The sequence below is a fragment of the Miniopterus schreibersii genome (genome assembly GCF_964146895.1).
Source record: "Miniopterus schreibersii genome assembly, chromosome: 9".
NCBI classification, from domain to species: Eukaryota; Metazoa; Chordata; class Mammalia; order Chiroptera; family Miniopteridae; genus Miniopterus; species Miniopterus schreibersii.
Window position 1 is genome coordinate 59,365,569 of NC_138118.1, and position 13,687 is coordinate 59,379,255.

At 38.6% G+C, this 13,687-nt stretch overlaps 1 protein-coding gene across 3 annotated transcripts in view; it reads right to left on the minus strand.

Annotated features, from left to right (window-relative positions):
* HEPACAM2 (HEPACAM family member 2) overlaps nt 1-13,687 on the minus strand; it is a gene marked incomplete at its 3' end in the record, with an annotated part of 33,069 nt that overhangs the window by 16,957 nt on the left and 2,425 nt on the right. For all 3 annotated transcript variants that reach the window (XM_081147393.1, XM_081147391.1, XM_081147392.1), the window contains exons 2-3: nt 8,046-8,396; nt 3,604-3,888 (exon numbers count right to left, since the gene is read on the minus strand). In XM_081147393.1, coding sequence (XP_081003519.1) covers nt 3,604-3,888; nt 8,046-8,396 — 636 coding nt within the window. The remainder of the gene's footprint in view (nt 1-3,603; nt 3,889-8,045; nt 8,397-13,687) is intronic.

The window sequence follows — 13,687 nt, forward strand, 5'->3', positions numbered from 1 at the left end:
CAGGGCTAGGATATGTGATGCAAATATTTATAAAATGCATAGTTTCACATGGAACATAAATGTGTATAAATAGATATAACAAGTGTTCCATATATGTGTATTTTCATGACATTTTAACAACAAAATTAAAAAATTCCTCTCCACAAACTAAGCCTAAAATTTCACTTGGAAAAAATACATCTTCATTATCATTAACAAATACTCATTGGTCATCAATAAACTACTTAATCATGGCTAGCCCATAGTGTTTTTCCTCACACTACAATATTCCTGTAGCATTTTGCTATTTCTATAGCATCAGATTGCCTGCAGATGAAGACACATTTCCCATTGCTTTCCTCAGAGAATAAAGAGAGAGGTTTAAAAAATGTTCCCCCAGCTAGATAGGTTTTTCTCATTCAATCTAAATCCTGGCTTATGTTCTAAAAACTTCAAGGTTTAGGCATGATTGTGCCCATTTTTTAGCTGATCATAACCAGTATTTATTGGATATTTGCCATCTGAAGACACTTTACTTATGTAGACAACCACATTTAATCTTTAAAACAGTCACATGAAGTAGATGATATTATTCCCATTATAAGGTGAAGGAAGAGATATTGAAAAAATTGATTTTGCCTTAGTCACATAGCTATTACATAATGCAGCTGGGACTCTAAAATACATGCATTTAATCATTCATATTACCTCTCTAAAAAAATGTAAATGATATAACTTTTATAACAGTTTCTTTTTATCTAATTATATTATTAGTTCTACAATAAATTATCTAATTATATATTAATTCTGCACTCAGTCAATCAAGTAATCAACTGACAAATACTAAGTGTTAGATAATATAGTATAGGAGAGATAAAAAATGTGTAAGACACAGTTCCTACTCTCAAGAAGTTTATAAACTGGGTAAGGCTGTGGATGGCTTGCTCAGTAATAACCCAATCTTAGAGGTTCTGATTGTAAAAGCTGTTTCATGTCTCATGTGTAATAATGTAGTAACTAGGCAATAGGATAGATAAATAGGTTAAATCCTGATTTTCTCAATGATTTGTTAAGTGTTCTTCAGAAGTCATTAACACTTTTTAAGTCTCATTTTCCTCACCTTTACTATAAAAAGGTTGACTAGATGACTTGTTGTTAAAGTTCTTTTTACCTTTGAAACACCACGATTCATGCCATACTAAAGCTATTTTGAATACTAGCAAGCCAGCCTCAAATTTGCAGATGCCCAGAGTAGTTCTCTATTATAGATCTATTGATTTTTCTATCTTTCACATTCCACACACTGCTTATACTCAATCTATTTTCTTCTTAATATACTATAATGTTATTTCCTTTTTCATTAGCACTTCAGGCTGACCATCCTTTTACTTTGAGGTGCAGCCTAGTACATTATTCATGGGACTGAGCAATCCAATTGAAGACACCTGCAGGGCCTCAACCAGTGCTGCCTCTGACATTGAAGATGAAAGTAGAAGGATAACTCTATTTTGACTCTGGATTGTGGTTCAGTTTCTTGCCTTTGGCAGAGAACTCCCAATAGAAATGAACTCTTTGCCTCAGGATTGGCTGTTTCCTAAATGACTTGTAAAGTCACATATCATCTGTTCTCTTTAACAATTTATGGCTGGGCGGGACCAGTACCTAAATGTTCATCGTGATGTTGCTTGCCACCCTGCTTGGGAGCAGATGGTAAGTATTTACTGTGAATGACCTTTTATTTTTTCTTTAATTTTTATCACTTAGAGTACTTCCCTGCAGCGGTGCCATATGCTACACACAAAATGCAGTGGTTACTGGGTTATTATTTACAACTGGAGCTGGAAGGTATATACACTGCATGAACTGCAAGCAGATATTTGTCTGAATTACTGGTTGACATTATATTCCACCAAGACCAATACCAGATTATGACATCATATCCTCATAAGTAGATGGTCGATCTTGATAGACTTTGTTATACTTTTTTACTGCCAGAATAAAAAATAATTCCTGCTTTCATGAAAGAAGCTGTTATAGAAACAGTGCCTTAAGAAAACAGAATAGGCAATTCATGCTGAAATTATAAATTATGATGCAGACCTCTATGGGGAAATATTGGAATATGGCATTTACTAGATTATTGAGGAACTTTGCCAAAGGTCAGAAAAACAACAAAGAAGGGCACAATCACTCTAAGATGCTGTTATCTTATAAAGGGAATTTAGCCTCTCTACAGCATCAAGTAACACTGGCATGTAAAAAGGATATGAAGAAAGATAAGCTGTTCCATTTTAGTCAAGTTCAAGGAACCTCAATTGAGTTCTTAATCTGTGTTAAGTATTGCCCTAGGGATACGAAGATGAATAAGGTAGAGCTCCTATTTGGGGGTGGGCACTGACAAGGGGAAGAGACGCAGGAAAATATAATGCAATGAGTACCAGGGGAGATGTGTGTGGGGTACTGCAGGAGCACAGCGAACCTCTGAGCAACACAGGAGAGGTGAGACCAAGTGGGGGCAGGTGAGCCTTTCTAGAGAAGATGTAGGAGGAGGTAAGCCGGAGCGTGTAAGCAGGTGGAGAGAGGGAAGGGGGCACAGCATCAACTGAGGGCGGACCCCCAGCTTGCATGGAATGATGAAGACTGCAAACATGTTGATGCCACATCGACAGAAAGGATCAGTGACAAATCTTCAGATTATATATTTTATTTAATTCTTATAACCCCCAACCAAGAAAACAACAACAACAAACAATAAAATAGGATTAAAAGAGTGATAGCAAGAAAAATTAATAAATTAACAAGTCTGGGTTGTGTTTCTACTGTATATGTTACATATGTTCCATGCATGTTCCTATAGGTAATAATTGCTTAGAATAAACAAGACAATGATATTTGATTTTTGAATCAAAATATGAATGAACAAGTGAAGGAATGAGTGAATGAATGTCATTAAGTGGTGTTGGCCAAGTGAAGGCTTTTGCATTTGAATGTGAAAATAATCCAGAAAATTAATTACAATAATACTATCTTTACAATTACTCCTTAATCAGAGTAAAAATCTTAAGTCATGCAGGCATTCATCTTTACAATGTGTAAACAGAGCCCATGTTTGTAAATTTTCTCAATGTTCTTCTTTCTACTGTCATTAGTCTATACTCATGACAGATGTTTCTCTGTGAGATTTTCAGAGATTACATCTAAAAGAATGTGAAGAAGAGAGTTCAGTCTGTAAAAGAAGATATATTGGAAAATCTGAATTTATTCAAATTGGGATATTTTAATTCTTTCAAATAACACAACAAGGAAAGAAGGTACAGCATTTAAAGTATAATATTTAACACAGGTGTGATTATGGGTTCCTATTTTCCACTAGAAATAAGGTCGCACAATGCGCTGAGTCATAAAATGTATCCTGAAAGGCCCCTGGCCAGTATCTCAGCTTGAACTTCAAGAAACAGGATTGTGCAAGTAAATGTATTTCATGATCAGACAGTGCCTAGGAAGTGTGATTACAACTGCGCTACAGTAATAGTAAAAACCAAATGACATCTGGTGTTGATAGTCTCTGTTACTACCCTTGTGAGAACTTCCCAGAAGAAAACTCATGATTTTTTTTTAACTTACAATATATGGTGGGCATAATGGTGTTACTTTCCATCTCACTGACAGGGTTCTTCACCAGGCAGCTGTAATTCCCAATGTCTTCTTTGGTCACTGGAGCAATATGAAGAACGTTGTTTTGGGGAGAAAAGGAGTTGGTGGAGCTGGTATGGACAGGTTTTCCATTTTTTAACCACTGGTAAGCCAGCCGGGTGCCTTCTTCCACAAGGCATGTCAGGGTCATGTTCCCCACATACTCCACAGCCCCAGAGGAAGGCTGGATCTGCACCACTGGTTTTGTGACAGGGTCTTCAATATTGAGAGAGAGAGAAATGACTTTTACCACCACAACATTAAAATAAAAAATTTATTAAAAAAAATCTATACAGTCTCTCAAATATTAAATCCTGGGGAAATGATTCTACAGTTTTACATGTCGTAAATGTAGACAGTGCAGGCAATAATTAAAGAAGAGAATTAAAAAGCTGTGGGAAATGCAAAGCAGTAAAATATAAAAATATCATTTACAGCAGAAATAACCACATTCTAGAACTTACTCTTCAAGGGTTTTCTAATGAAAACCTTTTATAGACAATGACATTGGTGGTAGAGAACATCAGCTGCCTTCTCTCCTGTTTGTGTGCTTGCCAACACTATAAAAGTATACTCTCACAGACAACATTAACATGCATAATCCCTTCTCTTGATTTGTCCTAAGTCCAAGAGCAACTGGTGGGGTGGATGTGCTAACCTCAAATTTCTATCTACCATTTGCAAAATATAAAGCTCATATATATTATACTTGTGGGGAATTGGAAAGCTTTAGAGAATAATATATGTATCAATTATTTTTCTTTTTATGTAAGCAAACTAATTATATGTTTTGTTTGGTTTTTAGTTTTTTTAAAAATTTTATGGACTTCAGTGAGAGGAAGGGAGAGGAAGAGAGAGGGAGAAACATCAATGATGAGAGAGTCACTGATCAGCTGCCTCCTGCACGGCCCCAACTGGGGATTGGACCCACAACCTGGGCATTTGCCCTGGCCTGGAATTGAACCATGACCTCCTGGTTCATAGGTTGATGTTCAATCACTGAGCCACACTGGCCAGGCTAATTATATATTTTAATTGCTGTGCATTTGTGTTGCAACATTATGTTTGTCACTCTAACAAACCAACACCTACATTTCAAAACTGACTCAGGGTATTCAAAACTGAAAATAGGGTATTTTCAGATTGGGATCATATCAAATCAGAGCATAAAAGACAAATCCAATAGAAATTCCCATTGGAACTTAGAGACATAAGAACATAATTTTATGTCATGAGCCTGATACACTGTAGTCACATAATATCTGTGACAAGTGAAAACAAGTGAATTTCCAAGAATGAGTATGTATTTCTTCCCTGAGTTTTAACTCTAAAATTGTTGGATAAGAGTGGAAATTACATCAGTGTCCACAACCATTTTCAGCAACCTTCATTAAATATTGAGGTTCTTGACTCTGTTTGATAAGCGATGGTGACTTGCCCAGAGTTACGCAGCAGTCAGTGGCAAAGTGAAGAGGGCTTTAAATCTGATGACGCTTCTCTCGGGCACTTTGGAGAGATACGTGTTTAATAACCTCCTTCTGTGTATGACTACAGGACACAGAGAGACTGAGGTGATGTATAAGTGACAGATGATTGGCTCCAATATTAAGATTTCAATTTCCTATCAAGTTTTTAACTGAGGTTGATGTATCTTAAGTAAATCTGTCTCGATTCATACAATTTCCTACACTGAAACATGTTTATTACGGAACAAACAGACCCAAGCCTTCAGCCCAGAGGAGACAGGAAAATACGAAAGACGAGGAGAAGGGGGGTTGAAAGGGCAGCATGCAAGGCAACTGAGTGGTTCTGAAGCCTCCGGCCTTTCTCAAGATGGGTGCAATCAACTTGTCCATTTAATTTAATCCTTCATCTTTGCTGGCAAGAACAAAGGATTTGGAATAGCTTTGTTCACATTATTATGATTTTAAAAGAAAAACAAGTTGTGTACATTTATTACATCAAAAAAGCGTATGTTTCAAATATGTCTGTGTGTGGATATAGACACGGTATAAGTCAAATAGGTACTATGTCAAAAGTTTCATATGGAGAGAATCAATTATTAGGATAGACGTTAGGATTGTAATCACAGATTTGTCTAAAATACTGTAGCTCAGATGTGAAAGTTTCCCCAGAAGACTTTGCGTGGGCCCTAAACCCTTAGTAAGGCTTTTTGGTTGCATTTCTCTAAACAGGTTCGATTTTACTACACGTTAACAAGTAATGGATGTTCTGTTGAAAGTTTTGGGGAGAGAAGGGATACTACACAGGAGAATTTCATGAAAACTCCATTTAGAATTTTTTCCTATTTGTTCCCTAAATTTGCTCCCTAGGCATCTGCTTCCACATCCTGTGTATTTGCTGCCCTGCAAATTTGCTCTCCAGTCTCCACTCATTTACTCCACAGATATACACTGAGTACCTACTAATGGCCAGCAACAGGTTTAGGCACTGAGGACAAAGAGGAAAATAATACAAAGTTCCTGCTCTTGTGGACCTTATATTCTATGTGGCGAAGGGAAACAATAAACAAATAAAAATATATAATATGTTGAGTGGAAATAAGTGCTATGAAAGGAACTCAAGCAGAAATTTGCCTTTCTCTTCCTCTCCCTCTGTCTCTCTCTCTGTCTCTCTCCCTGTATTTGGGAGTGTTGTTATACTTTATATAAGGTGGTCAAGAAAGGCTTCACAGATGGTGATACTTCAGCTAACACCTAAAGGAAATAGGGGAGAGAACCATGCTATTATCTAGGAGAAAAGTAATGTAGGTAGATGGAACAGCAAGTACAAAGGTCCTGAGATGTGAGTGTCTGGCCTGTTCTAGGGAGAACAAAGAGACCAGAGTGGCCACAACAGAGCGAGGGGAAGTAGGAAATGGGGTCACATAGGCATTGGGTATGCTGGGGAGATCATGGTGGGCCTTGTAGACCATTGTTAGTACTTTGACTTTTATTCTGAGTGAGCTAGAAAGCCATGGGAGCATTTTAAGCTACAGGAGGCAGGAGCAGAAGCAGGGAGTTTAGGTGGCAGGCTATTTGGCTAGTCTAGGCCAGAACTGATGGTGGGGTGGAGCGGGGCAGTGGGGGTGGTGAGATGGTGGGGGTGGGGGGTGAGAAGAGATGGAACTCTGTGTATTTTGAAGGTGAAGCTGACAGGATTAACTCATGGACTGGATGTGGGATGTGAGAGAAAGAGGGGGGGTCAATGGTGATGGCAAGGTTTTGGTCTAAGCAATTGATGGAATAGAGTTGGTATTTATGAAAATTTAGGAGAAACATTGTTAAAAAAATGAGTTTAGAGGGAAAATGAGAAATTGGGCTTTGGACGTAATTTATTTAAGGTATGCTGCTTAAATATCTCAATAAGGAAAATAAATATCTGAAAGTTAGCTGACCCCACTCTCCCTCCAACGACATTTCCCACAACTTCTATTGTTCCTTAAGAATGGTCCTTGTGCAGATCTCATCCTCCCCCACACAGTGTGCTAAAATAAAAATCTCCAGGTGACCCCTATGTTCATAGCAGTGCAATTTCCAGTAGCTAAGATCTGGAAGCAGCCCAAGTGCCCATCAGTAGAAGAGTGGATAAAAAAGCTGTGGCACATTTATACTATGGAATATTAAGCAGCTGTAAAAAAAGAAGGAGCTCTTACCCTTTGGGACAGCATGTAGGGAACTAGAAAGTATTATGCTAAGTGAAATAAGCCATTCAGAGAAAGACAAGCACCACATGATCTCACTCATATGAAATATAATGAACAAAATTATCTGATGAACAAAATAGATCCAGAGACATAGAAGCATGGAACAGACTGAGGGATCTCAGAGGGAAGGCAGGGATGGGGGAGTGGGTAGGGAGAGATTAATCAAAGACCTTATATGCATAAATGCATAACCCATGGACACAGACAATAGTTTGGGGAAGGCCTGGGGGTGGGGCAGATGCTGGGTGGAGGGGACCAATGGGGGGGAGGGACATCTGTAATAGTTTCAACAATAAAGATAAATTTTAAAAATAAATAAATAAAAATCTCCATGTGACAAAATTAGGGCTCTTCCCAGTGTGCATTCTGCTACTGAGAAAATAAAATTTTCTCCATCTCACTATATTCTCAACTTTATACTTGATAGTCTCCAGGCAAACAAATACTAAGTTCTATTTATTGCTTGATTACCTTTGGCTGGGCACTGTGCATATCCTCTACATGCATGTCGTATCTAATCCTCAGAAAGCCTCATGAGGTAAGTAATGCCATTTGTGCTACGAGACACTGAGGCTTTGCAGGTTGATTAATTTGCCCAAAGTTGGAGAGCCAGGACCTAAAGCCGGGTAGTCTGATCTGAGTCATTATTAACTTAAAGTGGACTCACCATCAACAGTGACTTGGATCTTCTGACTCGCTGAGAGAGTTCCATTTCCCTGAATGTTGACCTTCACGATGTAGTTGCCTTCGTCAGTGAACTGCAGTGGGTTGATGAGCAGGGATGCGTTGGGCGGCCTCATGGTGAACTTGTGTTGGTATTCCAAGTCGGGAACCACAGACTTGTTTACAGAGCCCAGCAGGTATTTGGGCATCGTGTGGTGTCTTTCAAACAGCCATATGATCTGGATGCCTGATGCTGGAGTGTGGAATCCGTAGTGTACAGGGAGGTAGAGGGCCTGACCCCTGATGCCATGGACGGTGTGTGATGGCACCACCACCTTCAGTCCCGAGCAAGCACCTGTTATAAAGGAAAGAAAAGCAGTAAAGACTCTGAGCCACATTTCATAATCTAAAGAGACAGTGCAGCGAGAACCTGATCAGGCGATAATTCCTTTCAAAGAAGAGCGGTTTCTAGGCACTGACCATCCTAGAACCGGTTACCTGTAGAGGTAAATATTTGTCTCTAAAGCCTTCTGCATTTGAAAAACTCCACCCAAAGACTGTGTTGATTGCATGACTTCTTTAAGGAAAAGCAGAAGTTATTATCTATGACTGTTAAAGTATAGTGGGAAAAGGAGAACTGGGAGAGATTATTAGTTCTAAAGTCCATGAAACTTTTTAAAAATTTGAAATTGTGACTATCTTAATGTCTGAGTCATATCATATCCTAATCAATCTATGTGATTCAAGAAATATTGAGGGCTAGTTCCTCCAAAAAACCTTCCTCCAAAGTCTTCTGAAATAGCTTAATAGTTGGAAGTTTTTCCTTTTAGCCAAAGCCTTGCCAAATGCAGATATCCCAAGGACAGTGACATTAAATCATTATCAATCATGATCAGTTATTCCTGCCCAAAGGCAGGAATCTGACTGGAGTGTTTGAGAAACAACAAAGGGCAGAAGTAGATGGAACAGAGAGGAGGAGGAGCGTGGTAAGACATGAGGTCGGCAAGGTGGCTGGGGCCAGATCAGGCCATGTCTTAGGGTCATGGGAAACACCTTGGCAATTACTCTCTGGGACAGGGATACAACTAGAATTTTGTGAGCAGAGAAGGACATGACCTCTCTCTTCTGTTTTTCAGGTGTACTCTAGCTGCTGTGAGAATAGATAGAAATATGGTCAAGAGAAGGAGTAGGAGAACACTTAAGAGGTGACTGCAATAAAGTAGGCAAGAGATGATTGTGCTATAGACCAGGGTGATAGTAAAAGATACTGTGATAAAAGGCTGGTGGTGCTAACAGAATTTGATGACACATTGCGGGTGGCATATAAGAAACCAAGAGGAGTCAAGAATGGTTCCAAGGTTGCTGGCCTGATCAATTGGAGGAGTGGAGTTGTCATTTATTAATGGACAGCTAATAAATTAATCATGGTGAAGACTATGGGGAGAACAGCTTTCCTGGGGGAAGATCGGGAGTCAGTTTTGGACATGTTCATTTTAAATGCCCACTAAAAATCCAAGAGGAAATACTGAAAGGATATACTAGGCATGAACACTGGATTAAAGCGGGTTAAGAGGGAATGAGGGTTCTAGAGGGTCTTGGTGCAAGGAGCTCTGCCCAGTGCATAGCCCTGGCTCCTGGTCTCCTCTTTGCCTGGGTTGTTTGGCCTATGTACTCACTGCTAGGTCTGCAGGTTTCTTTCTAGTTTCTGGCAGTTAGAGATTTCCCCTTCTTTACCTTGAGCCATGATATTTTATTTTATTTTATTATTTTATTTTATTTTATCTAGCATGTCTGTGTATTTGCAATTGAAAAGAGAACCTTCCTTGGTTTAGGCTACCATGTTGCTAAAGTCCTAATTAAAATTTCTGCTTCAAAATCTTCATTTTTAAAAGTAGCAACATGATACCTATATCATATGAACATTTAAAATAGTGGGGGAGGGGATGGAAGGAACTGAAATGTGAAGTATTTTAAATAGTAAGGAAAAAAAGAAAGAAAGGAAAGGAAATCGGAGACAGTGAATATTATCAGCACTTCTGGGGAGCTTTGCTGTGCAGGGGAGCCGAAAAATGTTTCTTCTTTTTTTCCTAGATGGATACTGAACAGCATGTTTGCAGCTATTGGAATGATGCACTAGGAAGAGAAATCTTGATGAAGCAGAATACATATGAAGTGAAGATGGAATAAAATTTGAGGTGAGAAGAGATGGGAATTTGGACACAAATAAGTATCTTACAATTGTTATTGAAAAGAAAGAGTTTGTCCAGGTGGCATTAGCAGAGCCAAACACTAAGCATCGATCATTGCAGAGGAGAAAGAAAATTGGCTAGTTTATTATGAATGACACACTAATGCTCAAAAACCTGAACTCCCCGATGAAGTATAGATTACAGATTATACAGGGCAAAAATCACAGGACAATGTAGGTTAGAGGTTCAGGGTCATGTTGGGAGCTGACTGATAATAAATCCTTTCTTCAGATCTTGAGGACAGATCTGAGGTCTACTCTGGAATCCCTCTGCCTGGTTTCATGAGAAAGGAGCTAGGGGGTTGTTCCACCTTAGGGCTCAGGAACTGAAACATAATTTAGGGAAGATGTTATCTTTAGCTTAACATGCCTTGTGACCCTTAGTTAAGACATGGACATTGTTTCTGGCTGCCTCAGGCAGGTCATGACTTGTAACGGAAAGGGTTAAGGCTTTAGGGCATCCTGAGCAGAAACTGCATAGTGTTGGGCTACATATTAATTCAAAATTATACGTTAAATCAGGTTTCACAATTTCAATTTCCTCATATTCAAAGCGTTTATCTTGATTGCTTCCCCTTTTCATCCCTACTAAGAAGGGGATCTTTAAGCTTTATCTAAGTCTTGTTATGAAAGGCCATGAATATTAGGAAGGGAAAGGTGTAAAGGTCTCTTATACAATGATTTCTTTGGAGAAAGTGAAAGGCGTAGGCTTGCTCCTAGGAGGTATCATGTTCTAGTGACAGTAAATTTCTCTCTTTCTTTCCCAGGGTAGAGGTGGGGACAAAGATTTCCATGGTTTTGGTCTTTCGCTAGCTGCTAGCAGAAAGTAAGACCCTGGGGCCAGCAGGGAAGTTAGAGCAAAGAAGTCAGGAGGGGAAAGAGGAAGACCAGAGGGGGTAGAGAGAGAAGGGACTCCCAGGTACTCAACTGCAACTGACCATATGGACTGAAAGTTAGGTGACCCTGTGGGAAAAATAAACATGTGTCTTACAGTCTCCTTGGGCTCTGTGTGTATTTGTGGTTGATTTGTAATTTTTTTTTTCTTTTCTCATAATGGGCTGTACCTGCACATTCCTTTCAGTGATTTGGTCCATAACAAAAGAATTAGAAAGCTATGAAGATTTGCTTCTGTTTTCTTTTCTGGAAAGTGCAAGAACGTTAAATTTGTAGTTGTTTCCAATTTGAATCATTAGTAAAAGAAGGAGCTGGTGGCTGGGAACTCTAAAGAGGAAGTAAAGTGAACCAAAGAACTCATACGCATATATGCACAACCCAAGGACACGGACAATGGTGTGAAGAGGGACTGGGGAGGGGGGTGGGGCAAGGTGGAATGGGTCATTGGGGAGATAAAAGGGACATCTGTAATATTTTTTTTAAAAAGATTAAAGTTATGGAGTAACATTGTTTTCTAACATCACATAAAAAAAAGAGGAAGTAAAGTGGATTGCAGGAAAGGAGTAATGGTTTCTGCTAGGGAATCATAAGAGAGGGAAAGGGAGATGAGAGAGTAAATTTAGGACTCAAAACTAATGATGCCTGAGATACGTGAAGCAAAGGCTGATAGAAGGGAATGACGCTCTTGAACTCATAGATTTAGAAAGACAAGGGGCATTTGGATGGGGGAACCAGTTCAGGAAAAAATTCACTTTGGTATATGTGTTATCTGCACAAAACAACAACAGTTTCATGCCTTTCATTGAAATTGGTGATAGGAAGCTCCTGACAAGTTCCTGGTAAGCAATAAATCAAAACTAACTTTTTAATACCCATTATTATTTTTTGTAAAATGTAATTTCCACTATTTTTATTGTGTGTTACTGTCTTCTTTTCTACTGGAGTGCACATAAAAATATTTATGGTTTCATCGTTCAGTCCTCATCTTGGACTCCCTTATCCCACTTCTACCATATAGTCTTAAATCTATCACTTGCTAATTGCCTTGAAATAAGGATTTCAGGAAACTATTCTCTAAATTTGGAGAGAGGTTACTGTATTTGATACTTTAATAACATTAAAAATCCACTGAATGTGAGGTCTTAGTAAAGGACACACGCTTGGGAGAGAAATGGGGATCGGTCAGTTAAGTGACCTTAATAAGTTTTTTTATTTTATTCTCTTGACTTGCTTTCTCCTGTGCAAAAAGGGGTAGTATCAGATGGGGGCTAAGGCCTCTCTTACTCTTTATGTTCTTGACATTCTGAGGTGCTTTTCTCAGGATAGCAGGTACCCTGCATTTGAAGGTGAAGGGTCCATATTTAATTGAGAGAGAGCACAAAGTATTTTGAAGTCTTGAGTCTCAGGTGTTAGTCCACTTAACACATTGCCAATCCCTGGATATCCTTTAATAAAGTGGCGATTCTATGTTTGTTACCAAGGCATCAAGGGGGATGGTGGGAATCCACGTCGCTGCCTTGAGAATGCACTGGGAAAAGCTGCATGGCTGCTGACGTAAAACTCAGTAGCTGCATCTGTTTGTGAGCAGGTTGGTCATTGATATGTTGGTCCCTCGAATGCATTTCACAGCTCAGCCTAGAAACCACTGTTGTACTGAGATGTATATCTAGATGGCCTGAATGCAATCTGGCCAGTCTGTTCTTGTCATTTGGGGAAGTCATTGCATAAGCCCTTGTTCACTTTTTTTTTTTTTAAAAAGATAAGAACCCTTTCTTATCTACTTTCTTTTTTTGTGTGTGGTTGAAGTTGAAGAAAATTAACTGAGATTGTAATATTCTGGAAATGGTTGGGAAACACTTTATTACTGTGGAGTGACAGCTTGACTAGACCAGAAATGTTGGTGACTTTTGGATTCTGAATCAGAATGTTAAATCTTAAGTAGGAAAAGACTGATTAGGACGTCTATGACTAGAATTATGGGAAGCAAGTTTTATTTAATAAAATGTTAAATATGAATATTGCAGCCTAGTTAAAAATGAAACTACTTTAGCAGAAAATAATTTTATACGGCACTTACAGTACTGTTTAATTAGGGTGAACTAGTACTTTGGACCATTTTAGAAACTGCATCACATAAACAATACCTTAAATAATATATTGCCATTAATATCTCTGCATATATTCAATGTTTATCACATCAAATGATATGAAGTTATATCATTTGAATTTTTTCACATAGATGTATGGCAGTGAGAGCACACTTGTGACAATAGCTGTTTGCTTAGGTTGCCTGTACCATTTTTTTTATCAGATAATTTATAGGTAGCAAGTTATAAGAATGTCATCAAGGAATAACATTTTCTTTATTTCAGCCACCTAAAATAAATTTTTGTTTTGCGGGGAAGGCATGAATCTATTGATATGATGCAATCCTTACTTGTAGTGAACTTTGGGCAATAAACAGATAATTGAGTGCTTCTTCTACATTTTAGGAACACAGACTC